The sequence below is a fragment of the Aotus nancymaae genome, unplaced genomic scaffold (assembly GCF_030222135.1).
Source record: "Aotus nancymaae isolate 86718 unplaced genomic scaffold, 86718_ANA_hifiasm-v0.15.2.pri h1tg000059l, whole genome shotgun sequence".
Classification (NCBI taxonomy): Eukaryota; Metazoa; Chordata; class Mammalia; order Primates; family Aotidae; genus Aotus; species Aotus nancymaae.
In genome coordinates this window covers 7172401-7193314 of record NW_026988473.1, presented here as the reverse complement: position 1 = coordinate 7193314, position 20914 = coordinate 7172401, and the positions used below count along the sequence as shown (strand labels likewise).

General features: G+C 42.0%; 3 protein-coding genes across 3 annotated transcripts; 2 read left to right on the top strand and 1 right to left on the bottom strand.

The window, feature by feature from the left end:
* The first annotated feature begins 7596 nt into the window (after positions 1–7596).
* Positions 7597–8520, top strand: LOC135270156 (olfactory receptor 9G19-like). Its single transcript, XM_064365476.1, has one exon. The coding sequence runs from the start codon at positions 7597–7599 to the stop codon at positions 8518–8520; it is 924 nt and encodes a 307-aa protein (XP_064221546.1).
* A 5084-nt stretch (positions 8521–13604) lies between these two features.
* LOC135270155 (olfactory receptor 8K3-like) lies at positions 13605–14578 on the bottom strand. The gene has a single exon (XM_064365475.1). The coding sequence runs from the start codon at positions 14544–14546 to the stop codon at positions 13605–13607; it is 942 nt and encodes a 313-aa protein (XP_064221545.1). The 5' UTR covers positions 14547–14578.
* Positions 14579–18208: 3630 nt separating this feature from the next.
* On the top strand, positions 18209–20857 carry LOC135270071 (neuronal PAS domain-containing protein 4-like). Its single transcript, XM_064364795.1, has 4 exons — positions 18209–18586; positions 19352–19503; positions 19683–19785; positions 19904–20857. Exons 1-4 carry the CDS (start codon positions 18412–18414, stop codon positions 20167–20169), a joined length of 696 nt encoding a protein of 231 aa, XP_064220865.1. The 5' UTR covers positions 18209–18411; the 3' UTR covers positions 20170–20857.
* The last annotated feature ends 57 nt before the right edge of the window (positions 20858–20914 follow it).

The following is a 20914-nucleotide window of genomic DNA, read 5'->3' as shown; positions in this document are numbered from 1 at the left end:
CTATTAATTTAAAACCCCTTTAAGACTTTTTTTAAAATCTTGACTAGAATGCCATAAGCAGTGAGTTTTATGTCAACCCCAGTAGAAAAGTCAGCAAATTCAAAGTGGGCAGTAAGAAAAAAAAAGAGAGAGAGAGAGAGAACTTAGAAGGTTCTAAATGTTAGCATGACAGTTGCAGGTCTTTACAAACAGTTTAAATAACGAACATTTGAGCTCTGAATTTTTCTTGATGTAGCATTGCTTATCAATTTTAAAGTATGCATAAGTATGGGTCATAAAATTTGGCTAGCTGGAGTCTCAAAAACCTGTTATGCCTTTATGTTTAAAAAACCCATTCTGTTTCTTACTTGTCTCTTGAGAGCAAAGAAATTCCTACCATTACTATCAGGAAATGTCAGGAGTTTAGACCAGGGTTTTACATGGTAGCAATTGCACTAATGGCTTTTAATTGACCTTTCTGCACCCACCATTTAGAATGTATTTTTGCTTTCAGAATAATTTTAGAAAAAAACAAGGGAAAAGAATCAAATCAAATCAAAAGAAACCAAGATAAGAGTGTTCATAAAAATTTCAAGCTCAGCATACGAATCAAACAAAATATTAAACTAGGCACAGAGATCAAAAGTGAATTCACCAGAAAAGACATGCCTCTTAGATAGAATGTAAATTCTGTAGAACCAGAGTACTCAATCCAGAAAGACAGGTGTCTTTACACCAAAAAAGATTTACCACAAAAGACAAAAAGTCTTTTATCACCCCAGGAAGGATGCATGGTCCCTTATTAAGGTAACTATATAAAAAACAGATCCTAACTGATATCAAAAAGCCTTTACTGAAAGAGGCAGGCTCAGCCTAAGAGAAGACTCATTAGGGCAGAAAAGTGTGCCAAGGAAGTAAAGTGCAAAAGCCTCCAGTGATCACTGCACATCTGTTCAAGAATCACCAATTTCATTCAATCGTTATCTTTTTCAGGTTCTAATTCTGACACCACATATGTCAACCTAAATAACAAACACAGAGAGGCTATCTAAAAGAAAAGTAGATTTATCTGAGGATAGAGTGTTGCCACGGGAATACAAATGCCACAGTAAACTATATGCATATTCAGGAGGTAATGGAAAAAAAAGTGTTTTTTTTAAGTGGGAATTATGTGATTATTTTGAAGTAATAATCCTTGGCTACAAAGATAGATGACAAGGGTGATGCCTGGTTTTTGTTGTTGTTGTTTTGTTTTGTTTGTTTTGCTAAAACATGCAGAGAATTTTTATTTATCAAAAATGTTAATACTTATATTTACTTGCAGAACAGAGTCACAGAGATATATGCAGGCAAGGTATTAGTAGGATTCAAGGGTTTAGCACAACATCTAGTACACAGTAGGTTGCTCACTAAGGACTTGTCATATTTTGCTCAAATGCCAAATTTTGGTACAGTAGATTGTCAAGTAGTCATTTCTTATATAGATGCCTTTTTGGAAAGTTGTCATAAAACATTTTACCAATTAAAAAGGCTACAGTAATCAAAACAGCATGGTACTGGTACCAAAACAGAGATATAGACCAATGGAACAGAACAGAGACGTCGGAGGCGACACAACATATCTACAACCACCTGATCTTTGACAAACCTGAAAAAAACAATCAATGGGGAAAGGATTCCATGTTCAATAAGTGGTGTTGGGAAAACTGGCTAGCCATATGCAGAAAGCAGAAACTGGACCCCTTCCTGACACCTTACACTAAAATTGACTCCAGATGGATTAAAGACTTAAACATAAGACGTAACACCATAAAAACACTAGAAGGAAACCTAGGCAAAACCATTCAGGACATAGGCGTAGGCAAGGACTTTATGACCAAAACACCAAAAGCATTGGCAACAAAAGCCAAAATAGACAAATGGGACCTAATCAAACTCCACAGCTTTTGCACGGCAAAAGAAACAGTCAATAGAGTGAATTGGCAACCAACACAATGGGAAAAAATTTTTGCAGCCTACCCGTCTGACAAAGGGCTGATATCCAGAATTTACAATGAACTAAAAAAGATTTACAAGAAAAAAACAAACAAGCCCATTCAAAAATGGGCGAAGGATATGAACAGATACTTTACAAAAGAAGACATACATGAGGCCAACAAACATATGAAAAAATGCTCATCATCACTGGTCATTAGAGAAATGCAAATCAAAACTACATTGAGATACCATCTCACGCCAGTTAGAATGGCGATCATTAAAAAATCTGGAGACAACAGATGCTGGAGAGGATGTGGAGAAATAGGAACACTTTTACACTGTTGGTGGGAGTGTAAATTAGTTCAACCACTGTGGAAAACAGTGTGGCGATTCCTCAAGGACCTAGAAATAGAAATTCCATTTGACCCAGCAATCCCATTACTGGGCATATATCCAAAGGATTATAAATCGTTCTACTATAAGGACACATGCACACGAATGTTCATTGCAGCACAGTTTACAATAGCAAAGACCTGGAACCAGCCCAAATGCCCATCGATGATAGACTGGACAGGAAAAATGTGGCACATATACACCATGGAATATTATGCAGCCATTAAAAAGGAGGAGTTCACATCCTTCGTAGGGACATGGATGAACCTGGAAAACATCATTCTCAGCAAACTGACACAAGAACACAAAATCAAACACCACATGTTCTCACTCATAGGCGGGTGTTGAACAAGGAGAACACATGGACACAGGGAGGGGAGCACTATACACGGGGGTCTGTTGGGGGGGAGGGGGGATAGTGGGGAGGTGGGGAGTTGGGGAGGGATAGCATGGGGAGAAATACCAGATATAGGTGAAGGGGAGGGAGGCAGCAAATCATACTGCCAGGTGTGCACCTGTGCAACAACCTTGCATGTTATTCACATGTACCCCAAAACCTAAAATGCAATAAAAAAAAAAAATTATATTCAACTAAAAAGAAGGAAGATAAAGGAAAAAAAAAAAATTTCAGTTCTTTTTTTTTTTTTTATCATAGTTCAAGGTCAGGTAGTAGCGACCCGCTGCCCCCTCCCCTGCCAGACAACAGAATAGTATTCTTATTAAAAGTTCCTAGAACCAAGCAATTCCGGCATGCGAATTGAGACAGGACATACCCAGGAAAATGAGAAACTGTAGCCCTCATCTAGAGATAATATATTTCATCACTGTTGCTCCTTGCAGCCTGCAGGTCCTCTTCAGCATCCTCTCCATTAAACCCATTAACATGCAGAATCCTCATCTGCTTCACCATGTGCTTTTACCAGGTTCTCCGGCACCCAGCAGTAGCAGATGGGGTGCATGGCCCGGTAGATACCAGTTGGACAGGCAGTTTCTGGGCAGATGTCCTTGCAGAAATACTTTTTGTGTAAGGTTGTGATGACCTCTGTGCGAGGATGTGGTTTTTGCAGTCTTTCATGATAGTTTTATCAGTCATACAAGCATGAGAAACCTTCTTAATTGCCTTCTCTGGCTCTTTTTGTCACTTTTTAAATTATGTCTTATGTATGTATGTATTATAGAGACATGGTCACACTGTGTTGCCCACACTGTTTATGAACTCCTGGGCTCAAGAGCCCCCCCCCCACCTCAGCCTCCCAAAGTGCTGGGATTAAAGGAATGAGCCACCATGCCCAGCCATATTTGTCACTTTTTTTTTTCTAACATGAGTTACTTCATTTTGATTCTGACAACTTTTATAAATGCAACTGATATTCGTTTTAGCATTTCTCAACATAATCTACAGACAGTCCACATTACAAACACTTGGACTGCTTTAATGAAAGCAGATTTTTGGGGGCTCACCTGCAGCCTGCTGAGTTAAAAACACTGGGGCATTCTTAGGTGCAAAGAATTTGAGAACCACTTGTTACTTTAGTGTTTGTCACATGCTAGGTATTGTACATAGTCCTTACTTAAGTAAACTCCTTTATAACAACACTAAGAAGTGATAAATCATCCTTATCTTACAAGTGAAGAAATTTACATTGTTGACTAGTGATGGAGGACTTGAATCCTCAATCGTTGAAAGACGAATGCTTTTTCCAGGATATCCCATCTGTCTCTAGTGTGAGCAGTCAGCTCTGATATCTTAGGCATGCTTCCTAAACGTCATGACATATGACATGCAATCTGTTGCTCAGATGAAAAACACTTTCTTCACAGACACTCCATTTGGGAAAGCAAATATTTGGTTAGGCTGACTATATTACGGAATGATTTCTTTGTTTGTCCCTGCACCTGTCTTCAAAAAACACAAATGACTTGGGATTGCTTGTGCCACAAAATGCATGTGGAATATCAAGCAATTCTTTAATGGTTTTAGAGTGTAATGACATCATTAGAGGACACCCAGAAAATCAGTTCTCTTGACTTGTTTCTCTTTTGAGTCAGGGTTACCCATTTGTTTATTTTGTAAATATTTATTGTATGTCTATTATATGCCAGGTACTATTCTAGGCAGTGGAGGTATGATATGTAACATGCAAAGGAAACAAAAATCCGTGCTCTCACAGAGTTTATCCTGCTGGCTTCTATCTCTACTTCACCCCAGTAACCCAGTGATAAAAAGCAAGTTGACAGCTGTATTGCCACAGGTAATTCGACCACTTCGGAATGTTTTCATTATTTTGTATTTCTTTACATAATTCCTGGAAAAATCTATGAAGATTCACAAAGTAAAATGCAAAGTTTTGGGGTGGAGTCTCCATAGATGATAACATCTTTTAAAGAGTGTTCTTTTTTATTTTATATTCAATATGTTTTATTCAATTATTGTCATTATACTTTTTGATATGAAATTGTCTAAAATGTATCCAATGGAAGGTTCTTCAAGCTAGCTTCGGGGTCCTTTTAACATGTCCCTATAATTTTTTAATATAAGTTTCTGCCACAAGATGTCCCAGACTCATCTTCTCCATTCCTTAATCCAAACCTGGGTTAGCCATTTCTTCAAGGAGTTTTTGGTCCTTTCAGTGGAAAAATGGTATTTAGTTACCAAAACTTGTGCATCATGTGTGCTCATGGCTGCTGGTTTTTATTTTTCTTTATTTTTATTGTTATTTTACTCTTAAGTTCTGGGATACATGTGGAGATGGTGCAGGTTTGTTATATAGGTATACATGTGCCATGATGGTTTGCTGCACTTATCAATCCATCATCTAGGTTTAAATCCTGCATGCATTAGGTATTTGTCCTAATGATCTCCCTCCTCTTGGCCCCCCACCTCCCAACAGGCCCCAGTGTGTGATGTTCCCCTCCCTGTGTCCATGTGTTCTCATTATTCAACTCCCACTTATGAGTGAGAACATGCGGTGTTTGGTTTTCTGTTCATGTGTTAGTTTGCTGAGAATGATGGCTTCCAGTTTCATCCATGTCCCTGAAAAAGACATGAACTCATTCTTTTTTTTTTTTTTTTTATTGCATTTTAGGTTTTGGGGTACATGTGAAAAACATGCGAGGTTGTTGCATAGGTGCATACGTGGCAGTGTGATTTGCTGCCTTCCTCCCCTTCACCTATATCTGGCATTTCTCCCCATGCTATCCCTCCCCAACTCCCCACCCCCCTCTATCCCCCCCTCTCCCCCCAACACATGAACTCATTCTTTTTATGACTGCATAGTATTCCATGGTGTATATGTGGCACATTTTCTTTATCCAGTCTATCATTGATGGGCATTTCTTAAGTGTGTGGTTGCATGTTTTGTGATCACAAAGATCAGAGGACTGCTGGATATTTAATATGTAGTAGACAAGTATGAATACATCCTGCATTTATACAGACAGCCCTATGCAAAGAAAAATGTTCCATTTCTTACATCCAGACTCTCAATGCATATTTGTACATTAGAAAGATTGTTATAATTACATGAGTTTGAAATCCACTCTACAAAGAAAACTTATATTTTGCAAGGTTCTTCTATATAATAATTTAATAAAACCAAAGAAAGATTGTCATATATTTTATTTGGAACTTTGTCAAGACTTGACCAACTTGTCAGAAAAATATCACCAATGTAAATGTGACTCCTGATATTTGAGTCACCAACACATTTATGATGATTCTATATGTGTCGATTTTACTCTCTGTATCTCACCAAGTGATCAAGCATTTATATATGGAAATTCAAATTATTTTATAATGAATCCTATGTTATAATTATTACATGTAATAATTTTATTATGAATTATTTTTCTTTTATATCTCTTTTACATTAGACAAGATAGTTTACATATACATACATATATATGTTTATACTTAGGTTACATTAACTATACATATTATTTCAAGATTCTAAAGGAAGTATTTCTAAATGTTTGTTTTACAAGAAGATTTTTCCAATTTAATAGCATTCAGAACTATTTCTGTAGATAATATCAACTTGGAATAACTTTTTTTATTGTGTTTTAGATTTTGGGGTACATGTGAAGAACATGCAGGATTGCTGCATAGGTACATACATGGCAATATGGTTCGCTGCCTTCCTCCCCATCACCTATATCTGGCATTTCTCCCCACGTTATCCCTCCCCAACTCCCCAGCCCCCACTGTCCCTCCCCTAGTTGCCCCCCACAGACCTCTGTGTGTGATGCTCCCCTCCCTGTGTCCACGTGTTCTCATTATTCAACACCTACCTATGAGTGAGAACATGCAGTGTTTGATTTTCTGTTCTTGTGTCAGCTTTCTGAGAATGATGGTTTCCAAGTTCATCCATGTCCCTGCAAAGAACACAAACTCATCATTTTTTATGGCTGCATAGTATTCCATGGTGTATATGTGCTACATTTTATGTCCATGACTACTTACAGAGACCAAGAAATAATGCTGAGTCTCAACATTTTATACCCTAAAGACCATAAAGACATCACACATTTTTTTACTTGGCAGAAACAGATAAATTCATTGATTTTTACCCAAGCTTCACCTTGATTCTCAATCTGATTCCTTCCCTGAGATTTAAGATAAATGTACCATAGACTCCTGCAGAGTAACTGAGAGGATAATTTTTTCTGTGATTGTGGAAAAATACATCGTTACCATCTTCTAAACCATAGGAATCTTCCCAGATCTCACAGGCACTGAACAATTTGTCCATCCACAGCTGGGAATAGGAAAAGGATTTTTTTCTCCCTGGGTCTAAATTTGATTAACTCTTCCTAGTTTGTTTTTATCCCATCATCTAGTTTTATTTTCTTATTAGCATTGAACATTAATTGACACTGTACTTATTTGTTTTTTACATATCTATCTCTTCTAGAATAAAAGCTCAGTAGGATAGGAGTCAGCCTGTCATCTTCACTGCTATATCCCACTGTCTGGAACAGCACATGAGACTCAATAAAAATTTTGTTCTTCAAGTAAAATTAATAACCATATTAATAGCATTAAGGCTTTCCTGTTATTAAATGCATTTTATCACAAGAAATATAGTGAAGCTCAGAAAACTCCCACCACCTGCCCAAAGTAGCCAAAATTCTTCCTTAGTGTTGATGACATGTCAGGTGCTTAGCATAGAAAATGCCGTCATTTGGTATTGGTTGAGGCAATTAAACTCTTTTCTACTCTATTTGTAGGTGCAGTATCCATAAGCCATGGAGAGGAGCAATCACACAGTGACTGAGTTCATCCTGCTGGGCTTCACCACCGATCGAGGGATGCAGCTGGGACTGTTTGTGGTGTTCCTGGGCGTGTACTCTCTGACTGTGGTAGGAAATATCACCCTCATGGTGTTGATTTGTAATGACTCCCGTCTCCAAACACCCATGTATTTTTTCATTGGAAATCTGTCGTTTCTGGATCTCTGGTACTCCTCTGTCTACACCCCAAAGATCCTAGTGACCTGCATCTCTGAAGACAAAAGAATCTCCTTTGCTGGCTGCCTGTGTCAATTTTTCTTCTCTGCTGGGCTTGCCTATAGTGAGTGCTACCTGCTGGCTGCCATGGCTTATGACCGCTATGTGGCCATCTCCAAGCCCCTGCTTTATGCTCAGGCCATGCCAAGGAGATTGTGCATCTGTTTGGTTTTATATTCCTATGCTGGTGGTTTTGTCAATGCAATAATATTAACCAGCAATACATTCACATTGGATTTTTGTGGTGACAATGTTATTGATGACTTTTTCTGTGATGTCCCACCTCTGGTGAAGCTGGCATGCAATGTGAGAGAGAGCTACCAGGCTGTGCTGTGCTTCCTGCTGGCCTCCAATGTCATCTCCCCTACAGTGTTCATCCTGGCCTCTTACCTCTCCATCATCGCCACCATCCGGAGGATACGCTCCACCCAGGGCCGCCTCAAAGCCTTCTCCACATGCTCCTCCCACCTGATCTCTGTTACTTTGTACTATGGCTCCATTCTTTACATCTACTCTAGGCCAAGTTCCAGCTACTCCCTCGAGAGGGACAAAATAGTTTCTACCTTTTATACTGTGCTGTTTCCCATGTTGAACCCCTTGATCTACAGTCTGAGAAATAAAGACGTGAAAGAAGCTCTGAAAAAATTCTTCAAGTCAGCATAATCCAAAGTCTGAATTGACATAAAGTTCTCAAATCAGTGCTAAGTGATAACAAACTGCTCAGAGAGGTTGCGGAACTGGATTTTTGTATCTTTTTTACCATTGAACAAAATTCAACAGGAAAAATTTTGTTTCTTTGCATTTTTTGTTTGTTTGTTTTGATTTTGAGATTAGACTATAATATATACTACAGAATTGTAGATTCCATTCGATATTAATACAGTTTTTAAATATCAGTATCTTCGATTAATGCAAAATGAAAGAGTAATACTTCTGGCATCCTAAAGTAAAATTATATTTTACTTTGTTTTTTCCCCTAATGTTTTTCCTACATAGAGAGTATTATGGAGAAGAAAAGAAAACATAATATGGATCATTAATATTTGGGGAATACACCCCAAATCCTTCTAGTCAAGTACTCAAAAAGCTTCCTTTTTGATAGAGGCATAAGGAATGTTAAGATTATTTTGATACAAAGAGGTAGGACATGTTAGAAAATAAATGCAGCTGAACAGAAAGATGAGAAATGTCAAAGCAAAGACAGATGAAATGGCTACAACTATTTGTCATAAATTTTTTAATTTTAATTAATTTTGTAAATATGCTCATTAAAGCAAATGCTATAGCCTTTCATTAACCAAGTGAAAACATCTGAGCTGCAAGCTTCTGATTTGAAAAATGTTGGGGAGGAAGATTCAAGATGGTCGATTAGGAGCAGCTCAGGATTGCAGCTCCCCGTGAAAGTGCAGAGGGTGAGTGGATGCCGCATTTCCAGACGGATTTTTATTGCCCACAGACCAGGAGATTCCCAGGTGGAGGAGCCCCACGGGTCACCAGCGTGGCTGGTTTGGCTGGCGCAGCTGCTTTGCCCAGCATGGCTGCTTTGCCGGTGCCCTGGGGCGGTGGTTCTCCATACAAAATACACAGGTCCGGGCAACATTTTAGCTTACAATTGGAGCTCCAGGAAGGCAGAGTCACCCATTCATCTGATTGAAAAGGAGACTGAAACAGGGAGCCAGGCCAGGAGATTCCCGGGCAAAAAAAATGCCACAAATCTCAGTGCCGCTGTTTCAGCCAGTGCAGTGGGTTGCCGCACAGGAAATCACACAGATCCTGGCACCTTTTCAACAGGAGACAGGAACACCTGGGAGAGAGTCAACCGCTCAACTGAAAAAGAAGCTGGGACTACAGGTGCACACCACCACGCCCAGCTAAGTTTTGTATTTTTAGTAGAGACGGGGTTTCACCATGTTGGCCAGGATGGGCTCGATCTCTTAACCTCGTGATCCGCCCGCCTCTGCCTCCCAAAGTGCTGGGATTACAGGCATGAGCCATAACATTTTATACAGAAAGCTAAGGAGGTCCACATAGTGGTCATAGGCCATGGCTGATGATACGAAAAGTTCAGTGATAATGAACGTAATGAAAGCCACCTGCGTGGTACATGCATAACAGGAAATGGCATTTTGAGCCACAGTATCTTGGCATAAATGACCTTAGAATTATCAAGATCAATAAAACTCAGGTACCTGGTTTAAAAAATACTAAGTGTTCTGTAGATCCAAGTTCACGTTGTTCAAAATGATTATGCACTTTTTGCTCACCACTGTGAATGTGTACATGATGAGGAAGACCCCAAAAAGGGGGAGCTGCAGCTCAAGCCACCTCATGATTTCCGTCAGGATGAATTTAGTAAGCACTGTTAGATTCCTTTGGCCCATTTAGTCCAGTTATCTCTTCTAGGAAGAAAGAGAGTGGTTGTTACATGCTTTCATGTAATGTCATCCAAACAAATTATAACATTTGTAGACAAAAGGTTTTATTCACAATAGGAAATAAACATTATTTTCAGATCTGATTCTAAAACTAAAAACAAAGAAAAGAAACTTCTACTACCAAAAGAAGGAACCTATATGAAAGACACACATAATTATGATGTAGATTAAACTCTAAATATCAAAAATGTTTGGAACACAACAATTGATAACAAAATTATATAGGTGTTAGTATAGAAATGCTAGACTTTATTTCATCTACACAGTGACCTCACATTTTTTTTTTTTAGTATGTTTCCATGTTTGCCAAAGAATTCTTGTGGAGCTGTGATATTATTAAAGAGTGAGATAGAGAGCATGAAACTACTGCAGTTTAAATTTTAGTTTCCCTCACTTGCACTTCCTGGTTAGGGATTTAGCAATAAATTCACAAGTCATGTGTCTTTATAAAAGTTCCTAAAGCAAAGATACTTTAACGATAACCAATTAAGCTCACTTTCTTTTCATATTCTGACTTCCACCTTATCACACTTTATCTAAGCAAATATTGCCTTAACAAGTCTGCAGGCATTTGTAGGACCCAGTTAACAAGGGATTTAGTTAATGATACTTTGATGTTTAATGGGTATATTACGTGGTTCAAAATCAATATTTATTATTAAATAATGCTATCTCTTTTGGTGTAGGAATGATCACTAAGAACACTCTTACCACCAAATGTGCAGAGATTCGTCTGGAATTTTATTAATACAATTATATTTATAGATTTTATGATCTTTTTGACCATCAGTTTATGACTAAAATTTTTATTATTTTTTCTTTCTAAATATTTACATATATTTCAACTTAAATGTGGAATTCTTTTAAGAAAAAAGAAAAACTCCCAAACATATATAAGCTTAATGATAACCAACATGTACATCTATTCCTACTAAAATATTTGTTAAGTGTCAATATATAAGGATTTTTAGTATTTAATTTTACATGTTTTCTTTCCTTTATGATAACAATGTAAATACATAGGGTTTACAGGACATTTAACACATCACGTATGAATTACTATTTATTTCTAATATTGCCCAATAGAGTACATATCATTACACTGTAATTTTCAAACATTTCCACTGATAAGTACTGGTCATCTCTAATTAATGTGGGACATGAACAAAAGAAATGCAACAGGTTTGATTAAAGTTACTAGAATCTGCTTTAGCCTAATCTCTTTGTCTCTTCTTTTCTACCATTCAGTTTCTCCTCAGTGAAAACATGGAATTCTGCAAGCACGAATTTCAGTTGGTGCAGTAGTTGCTTTTTAAAAAGTTTAGTCAAGTAAAATACGGAATTTAGTTATGATTTAATGGAATGTCAGCTTTAACCCACACAACTGTCGGGTAGAAACTTCTGGAGCCCACCACAAGGTCCAAACCTGTAGCTTAGAGGAGTTAGAGCACTCACACCTTGTGGAAGTTCGCAGTAACTGATTAGATTTATGTCAAGATTTTGCTGTTCTGATTCAGGAAATAAGAACAGGGGAGGAGAGCAAGGGCAGAGATTGGAGTGCTGCTGGCAACCTTTCTTCCCAGAGGAAGCTGTCTTTTCTTTCTTCATTAAATTCCACTCTGTCTTTTTGGCTCTTTCCTCTCTTACAAGTAAGAACCATAAGTATAGCATTTTTGAAAACATTCATTTGAACTTAAAAGATGTCAGGATATACCTCAGTGTGTGATGCTCCCCTCCCTGTGTCCATGTGTTCTCATTGTTCAACACCTGCCCATGAGTGAGAACATGTGATGTAGAACCTAACTCACAGAGCTGTTATGATGGCTAAATTAATTGAGACATGAAGAATCCCTAAAATATAGTACTCAGTAAGTGTGAGATATTATTATTACCTGGTAATTTCTATGACCATCCTGAAAATTCATTTTCAGTACAACAACAATACGGTAGTCTTTACAATCACATGACAATGTACTATGCATTGATTCAAGTTTCTTTGACTGCACATGGGATTTTATTTTATGATGGTGAACTAAGGAAATATTGTAGACACTGATACTTTCAGTAGAATCTTAGGAGTACTGAAAAGAGTAAAGGAAATCAAAATACATAAGAAAGTTAATGAAAGCAACCATGTTCAAAAGGCAAGATAATGACATCACTACATACAGATCACACCTGACTTGCATGTTGAAGGTCTGTAGCTGTCCAAGGACATCTGCAACAGCCAGCAGATAAATACAGTATGGTATAGTGTGTTTTATTACTTTTATTTCCTTTGTTCAGGTAGAACAATCAACAGATGGAATCAAACAGTGAAGCCAATGAAAATATAATGCATTCTATGTAGTGCATATTGATAAAAATTATGAATTGTCAACTCAATGAGAAAGAGACTATAAAGTTAATTCATCATAAAATGGTTCTCTTACCCAAAGATGTAAAAACAACTGGAACATAAATTTTGATCACAGATTATTGCTCTTTTTAGATAAAAAGGGGAAAATCCATGAAAAAAGGCAAGAACAACTAGAGGAAATGTATAAACCTGAGAGTTTCTATGGTTGTCTTCCAAACTGTATTATAATTGATATATCTACTCATGTACACAGAATTGGCTGACGGAAACAATATCAGGTGCTAATCAGAATACAGATTATTGAGCTACAAAGTATGTTCAATTAACAGACTTATATGTGGAAATAAAGGCATTGATAAGGAAAAGGGGGATCCTAATGTTTGGAATAGTTATTACTCAAGCACATTTATAAGACATAAAATCATCACATATCATGTAAACGACCAGTATTAAATGCAATGTCAAAATACACAAGCAATAAGTATAAAGGCTAAAACAGATGGAAAATGATTATATACAAAAAATACATTAAAAGAAACATACAGAAACACACACACTGCAAATTTATTACAATACTTAATAAACACACTAGAATCCTTGCCACTCCCTTCTGTAATGACTACTGTTTCCTACTCCTACCCAGCATACTAGCTTTCCTTGTCTTCCATTTTTCCTTGTCTGTAAGCATCTTGCACATTCTACTGTTATATAAAATGGACTTAGTGTGAATGTAATTAATCGGTCCATCAAGGAAGGCAAAGATTTCTACTGTTGTTTTTTTTTTTGTTTTTGTTTTTTTAACTAATCTATGTATAGCAATTAGAAGAGTCTGTCATGTTTTAGACATATGTAAATAAATATTGAATCAGTTATGCTTGCTATGTCTTCTGGAGGTATAAAGAGAAAAAACTGATGCCTATAACCTAATTTATAGGAATCATATTGTGCAAAATTTAAAGAAAAATATTACGTAAGTTTTTCCATGTCCTTTGTAGAGCACATTTTACATCTCTGTTTCTTAAACTATAGATCAAGGGATTCAACATGGGGATAACCAGGGTGTAAAATATGGAAGCCACTTTATCAGTGTCAGAGGATTGACTAGACTTGGGCTGCACGTACATGAAAAGCAAAGTCCCATAGAACACTATGACCACCGTCAGGTGGGCTCCACAGGTGGAAAAAGCCTTGTATCTGCCCTCAGCAGAATTCATCCTGAGAATGGCTACAAGGATGAGCAGGTAAGACACAAGAACTATCAGAAGAGATGAAATCAAATCAAAAGCTGCAAAGATTGAAATTATCAATTCAACTTCATGAGTATTGGAGCAGAGTAAGCGTAACAAAGGGAGGCAGTCACAGTAGAAATGACTAATGACATTGTAGCCACAGAAGGATAAAGTAAAAATCTTTAAGGTGACTAGGAGAGAAATGAATGTGCAGTAGAGATAGGGAATTGCCACCAGCACCTGACATACCCTTTCTGACATGATTACCGTGTATAGCAGAGGGTTACAGATGACCACATAGCGGTCATAGGACATTGCTGAGAGAATAAAAAGTTCATTACCAATGAACACAAGAAAGAAAGTTAGCTGTGCTGCACAAAAATAATAGGATATTGTATTCTTATCCACAACAAAATTTACTAACATTTTGGGTCCCACAGCTGTTGAATAACCAAGATCAGTGAGTGCCAGGTGCCTGAGAAAAAAGTACATAGGGGTTTCCAGCCTGGAGTCCAACTTGGTGAGGATGATCATGCTCAAATTTCCTATCACTGAGATCACATAGATCATGAGGAACAATGCAAATAATGGTGCCTGCAGCTCAGGAATATCTGTGATTCCCATGAGAATGAATTCATTCACCACTGTTAGATTGTGGTTTTCCATCCAGGTTCATCAGAAAACCTATTCTGGATAGAGACATTAAGATAGTCAATATCTTTCCTTTATTATCTCCTGAGAAATGTTTTAGTATGCAAAGGTAACATAAATAAGTTATATCTAAATTCACAATTTGTGACATTTAAAAACAAATGTATCTCTCACAAATAAAAACATGTTTAAATATAATTCAAGAAAGAGATAAGACAGGTCAGCAATTTTCATTTGGTTTTGATTTTACTCATCCAACGACATTTTGCAATGTCTAGAGACATTTTCTTTTTCACAGTTTGGAGGTGGGCTACTGTTGCATCTAATGGTTAGAAGCCAGTAACCTGCTAAACATTGTACTATAATCGATATTGAGCCCATCCCAATAATCAGCCCCAAATATCAGTAGTGCTAAGGTTAAGAAACTCTGATTACATACATAAGTAGATGATTGATAGATAGAAAGATAGACAGATAGATAGATAGATAGATTATGGATGATCAGATAGATTCATATGAGAAAGAGAGAGAAAGAGATACAGATAGAAATTCATATCTGTATATATATATATTTTTTAAAGTTAAATACTTTAAAATATATATATATATTTTATATATATATATATATATATACTTTTTTATATATATATATATATACTCTTTTCCTTCCATTGCCCAAGCATCTCTGAGCAGTAGTGCATAGCTGGCTGGGGATGCTGCACACTTGCCCAGTAGGTTTGGCTGAGAGGCTCTGCTCTCCCATTCCTTCTACACACTCACCCCAAAGCCCCTCTCCCAATTCATTCCCTTGCCCACTTTCCCACAGCCAGCAGGCTCTGATGCCTCCCCCATCTCAGGCTTCTAATTCTTAGCTTGTTCTGCTGCTGCTGCCTGCCACTTGGGGGAGAGAGTGGGGTGACTCAGCCAGGCCAGGATGACTCACACTGCCAGTATTTTTAGCAGCGGCCAGGAGCTCTCTAGTGTGCCAGCCACCCCCCTCCTCCTGCTTGCTATTTCGGAACCGTCACTGGTGATATAAATAGCTCCTCTCCCACGACCTGAAGCTGCTGCCAAGCTATTTTTGGTTCTGCACAGTTAAAAATAGCTTCATGGAGGTGGGAGGCAAGGGGAGTGGGAGCTGGCCTAGGGAGAGGAGACATCGGGGCATACAGAGCTTCTTAACTTGAATCAGAGTGGGCGAACTAGGATGAGCTCTTCTCTACCCCCTCCCTTGTCCCTTTCTAGATCCTTCTTCCCTTCCAAAGTGCTTCTTTCTATTCCATTCTGGAAAAAGCCAGGGGCTCTTCCCTTGAGCCCAGTTCTCCTCCCTTGCTTACTTCACTCCTACTAGATCCCAGGAATCTTGGCCCCCTGCAACTCCCCCATATTCATCCACATAGAATAAGGGGACAGTCAAAGAGGAGGCTCACTCTGAGGCCTGTGGGAACCCAAGCCCTACCTTGATGTCCCAGGCAAACTGTAGCCTATCTCACTTCCGTGGTGACTCTTTCAGCACCACGGACAGCTTCCAGAGCCCCATTCCTTCCGTGCAGATTCGCTCAGATTTCTGGAGGCCAAGGGACCCCCCCAGTAGACTCCTCTGATTGTGGAGAAGGACACTCAGAATGTCTCCCAGGCAGCTTTAGCATCAGTGGGTGAAGAACACAGGAACAACCCCCCTAGAATATCATACGGAAGGGGACCCAAAGATCAAGGGGTTCTTCAAATAGAAGCTTGAGAGAGGGGTGGATGGGCACATCAGAGGTCAGATCGAAATGAAAGAAGCAACACAGACCCATGTCCAGAAGGAACCATCTCTCTGTCATCCAGGTCAATAGGATTACAGACAGTGGCAGACAGACACATGGACACCGTTCCCTCCACCTCAGTTGTGACGCTTACCGCAGGATGGCCCCAACCTCTGCCAAATGCATAAGACACCAGGATAGGGTCTCCACAGCTTTGTACCCCTCTTCTAAGACATAGGTCTCCTCGACTGCCTCTCCTCCCACTCTACCTCTCTTGCTACCATCCCTTTCCACGAGGAATGGGGAATTCCCTGGTCTCAAACTGCCCTTTTTGATGTCAAAGTTCATCTCCAGGCTTCCTGTGTGACTGGGACTTCCCAGTCCCACTACCCCAATTTTTAAGTGGCCTGATTTCCAGCCCCTTAAGTGATTCCATGCACACACAGCTACTCCATCAAATGAGATTTCAGATAAGAACATTCGCTAGCCCACTTGCTTCTTGCATTATTGAATCCCCAGGTAAGAACGGCATCTCCTCGCCCCTGTAGAGAGCAATCATCTGTGGTGAAAAGAGAAAGAAGGAGGAGTATCGGATAGGGCAAAGGTGACAGGATATGGAGAAGAAAGAAAGGGGAAGCTTCAGGGGTCGGGGCACTAAGCTGAACCGACCACCAAGTACGCTAGGAGAAAAAGAAACGAAGGTGAGAGGTGGAGAGTTGAAGGTGGAGAGGCAGAGCCAGCAGCCCTAGCGCCACAGATGTGGAGAAGGGTAGAGGGAGCCTGGCGAAGTTACAGGGTCCCTGGTAGCTGCAGGGGTCACGGAGGGTCCGGCGAGGCCCCCTCGCTTCTCGGCTGCTCCCCCATCTTGCCCGCCTAGGCAGAGCGGGGAGCCCTGCAGAGCTGTGCGGAGGCAGTCATGCCCCGCCCGCCGCCGCCGCCGCCGCCGCCGCGGCAGCCGCCGGAGGATTCCTGTCCTAATATGGAGCTGGGATTCCCCCGGCCCCGCCCCCGCCCCCGGCCCGCGGGGAGACCGAGGCTGGCAGCAGGGCGGGGGGAAGCGCTCGCTTGGGGGCCGGTAACGGGGTGGAGGAGGGGGGAAGGGATGCCTAAGTGCAGATCCAGGTCCTCGCTGCCCCCCGCGTCCCTGCCTCAGTTTCCCCCTTCAGCAGCTAAGGTTAATTAGCTGACAGGGAAACCAAGAATCACTGCAGCCTAGCGCTTGTGTTGGTTTCTATTCCTGGCTGTGAGAAGACAGGATCAACGCCAAATTCAGCTGGTCCCTTTCCCACTGGACCCCCTTTCCACCCATCCTAGGGACTTAGACCCCCATGAACACCCCCTGATAAACCGCCAAGGCCCGGTTTGGGAAGAGGGGGAGGGGATTTGATTTGTTTTTTGAAAACGGCCAAGGGAATCCCAGGTTGAGTAGTCCCCAGAGAGGAACCCCAGCTGTGACCTGTCCCACGAAGGCCAAGGAAAGTCCTCCTTCACTGCATGTGAACGTGACCTTGTCTGGCAAGTAACGAGGGAGATTTGTAGACAGCCCTGTTCCTACCCATTCCCTCAAATCCTCAGAAAAATTAGTGTCAGTGCCGGCCCCTCTCTGCCCTCTGCAGACTCCTGCCGGGGGCTTCAGGCCGCCCTAACCCTGGCCCTGTCGCTTCCCTCAACTGAACGCGTTCGGACGCCTGGGTCCCCACACCCCATTCAAGCTTTCCTAACGCAGCGCCTGCCTCTCCGCTCAGCTCCCGCCAGGCTCGGCCCCCTCTGCAGCCTCCTGCTCCCCCCTCGCTCGCCCCCCTCCCGCTCTCATTCTACGTCATGGGATGACGTCGGAAGCCGGGCGGGAGGAGGAGCCCCCCTCCCCAGTGAGCGGCTCCCGCTGCAGCTCGCTTAGCCCAGCCTCCCGCTCTCCCGCCCCCCAGCTCTAAAACGAGCCCCCCACGCCTGGCAGGAGCTATATAAGGCGGCGTGAGGCAGGCGAAGGGGGCAGCGCAGCCGAGCGGAGCCCAGGAGAACAGAGAGCGAGCCTGAGCGAGAGACGGGGAAGCACGGAGGAGGAAGCCGCCGGTGCGTCGGGACGGGAGCGAAGGTGCTCGGGCGCCCGAGCTGGAGCTCCGCAGCCGCCGGTCATGTACCGCTCCACCAAGGGCGCCTCCAAGGCGCGCCGGGACCAGATCAACGCCGAGATCCGGAACCTCAAGGAGCTGCTGCCGCTGGCCGAAGCGGACAAGGTCCGGCTGTCCTACCTGCACATCATGAGCCTCGCCTGCATCTACACTCGCAAGGGCGTCTTCTTTGCTGGAGGTGAGCATGCTGGGACTACCGGAGATCCGAGCTGCCGGGAGCCGGAGACCCTGGAGCTGGGGAACCCGCTGGGGCTGCTGCATGTCTAGGGCAGCGTGCTGGCGAGCTGGGGAGATTCGGGACTGTCTATTTTTCCTCCTGAGCTCCCTCCAAACCTCATCTTAGTTCTGAATGAGAGTTAGAGAGCCTGGACGGTATCTCTAACACCAGGGGCCTTAGAGGAGAGGAGAGGAGAGGAGAAGAGCCAGGACAGAGCGGCCTCGGTGCCCGACAGTGCAAAGGCGCTCGGGGAGCTGGGGAGGGAAGCCCGGGAAGTTGCAGGGATGGAGCGGCCTGAATCTAGGGAAGCGTAGCCCTGTCCGCGGTGCTGAAAGGGATTTCCTGTCGCCTTCGGGGGGTGCTGCCCGTGGTGCTGACGACCGCTTCGGCCGAGCAGGGAGCTGTCCACGGTTCTGAACCCACAGTCCGCTTTGGAGCTCTGTCCGCGGTTCTGAGATTCAGAGCCTCTTGGGAGCTCTGACCACGGTTCAGAAATTCAGAGCCGAGGAGGCGCCGATCCGGTTTAGAAGTCTAGGGCTTGCGGGCTATGGAGATACAGCAACAGGTTCCCTGGCCAAGAACTGCGGGCAGCGGGTCAACAGGTGTTTGCAGAGGCAGGTCCATGAGAAATTCCTCTGGATTCTTTGAAACTCAGGCCATGCCTTCCTCACTTCTGCTTTGCCTCCCAGTCTTACTCCTGACTCACCATGTCTTCTCGCCCTGCAGGCACTCCTCTGACGGGCCCCACGGGGCTTCTCTCAGCTCAAGAACTTGAGGATATCGTAGCAGCACTACCCGGCTTTCTGCTTGTGTTCACAGCTGAGGGGAAGTTGCTCTACCTGTCTGAGAGTGTGAGCGAGCATCTGGGCCACTCCATGGTGAGTGCTGAGAGTCATTTCAGCTGAGGCTGGGCATGAAGGGGGCACCATAAGCCTTACACTCCTGAGGAACTGGGAATTACAATGGAGAGAGAGGTTATACCCTGCAAGATACCATAGATCAAAGATTGGCTCCCTCTGTTCTCACTAATGGTCATCTCTTCTTTTCCTTTCTCCAGGTGGACCTGGTTGCCCAGGGTGACAGCATCTACGACGTCATTGACCCAGCTGACCACCTCACCGTGCGCCAGCAACTCACCCTGCCCTCTGCCCTGGACACTGGTAAGGACTCCCTTCTTCCCTCCTCGGTCCAATTTCCTACTTGCTTCCCTTCTCCCCTGCATCCACTGTCTCGCTCAGCCACTCACCCTCTTATCGGTTTTTCTCTTCACCCATCTAGATCGCCTCTTCCGCTGCCGTTTCAACACCTCCAAGTCCCTCAGGCGCCAGAGTGCAGGCAACAAACTGGTGCTTATTCGAGGCCGATTCCATGCTCACCCACCTGGGGCCTACTGGGCAGGAAACCCCGTGTTCACAGCTTTCTGTGCCCCACTGGAGCCGAGACCCCGCCCTGGCCCTGGCCCTGGCCCTGCCTCACTCTTCCTGGCCATGTTCCAGAGCCGTCATGCTAAAGACCTGGCCCTACTGGACATCTCTGAGAGGTAAGCTTGGAGTGTTCAGATTCCAAGAGAAAGGCAGGCCGGAGATGAGGGAACCCTAGATTCTGGAGTCAGGGGCAGGGAGGATGGGGTTTAGGGGGGCAGAGAAAGGAAAGATATGCTAAATGCTACTGCAAGTTTTCTAGAAGTGTAAAACTATTGGGAAGTAAACTACTTTTTAATTAAAAATGACAAGATTAATATCATGTCACTAAAGCAGAGACAGCAGCATCAAATTTCATTATAGAGGCCAAATCCAACCCAAATCTAGCTCAGGGGACTCTGTAAAACCAAGCGCCCTGGTAAGAGTAGAAACGTTATGTCAGTATTACAGGTGTTACATATGTATGACAGACATCACATCAGTAATATATGTGTTGTATCAGTCTTATTATCTGTTTGTATTACAAATGCTATATTACTATTATGAGCATTACATTAGTATTACAGGTGTTAGATAAGTATTACCGTTGTTCCATCAGTATTACAGTTTTTACATTTGTATTGTAGATGATATATTGGTATTATGAGTATTACAGTTGAATTACAGGTGTCAAGACAGCATTACAGATGTTACAACAGTGTTACCAATGTTTTATTAATATTGTGTATTGTATTTTGTATTGTGAGTGTCACAGTTCTATTATGGGTGTTAGATAAGTAGTATGATCATTATATTTGTATTGTGAATGGTACATTAGTGTTATGAGTGGTTATTTTTGCATTTATGAGTGTTACAGTTCTATTAGGAA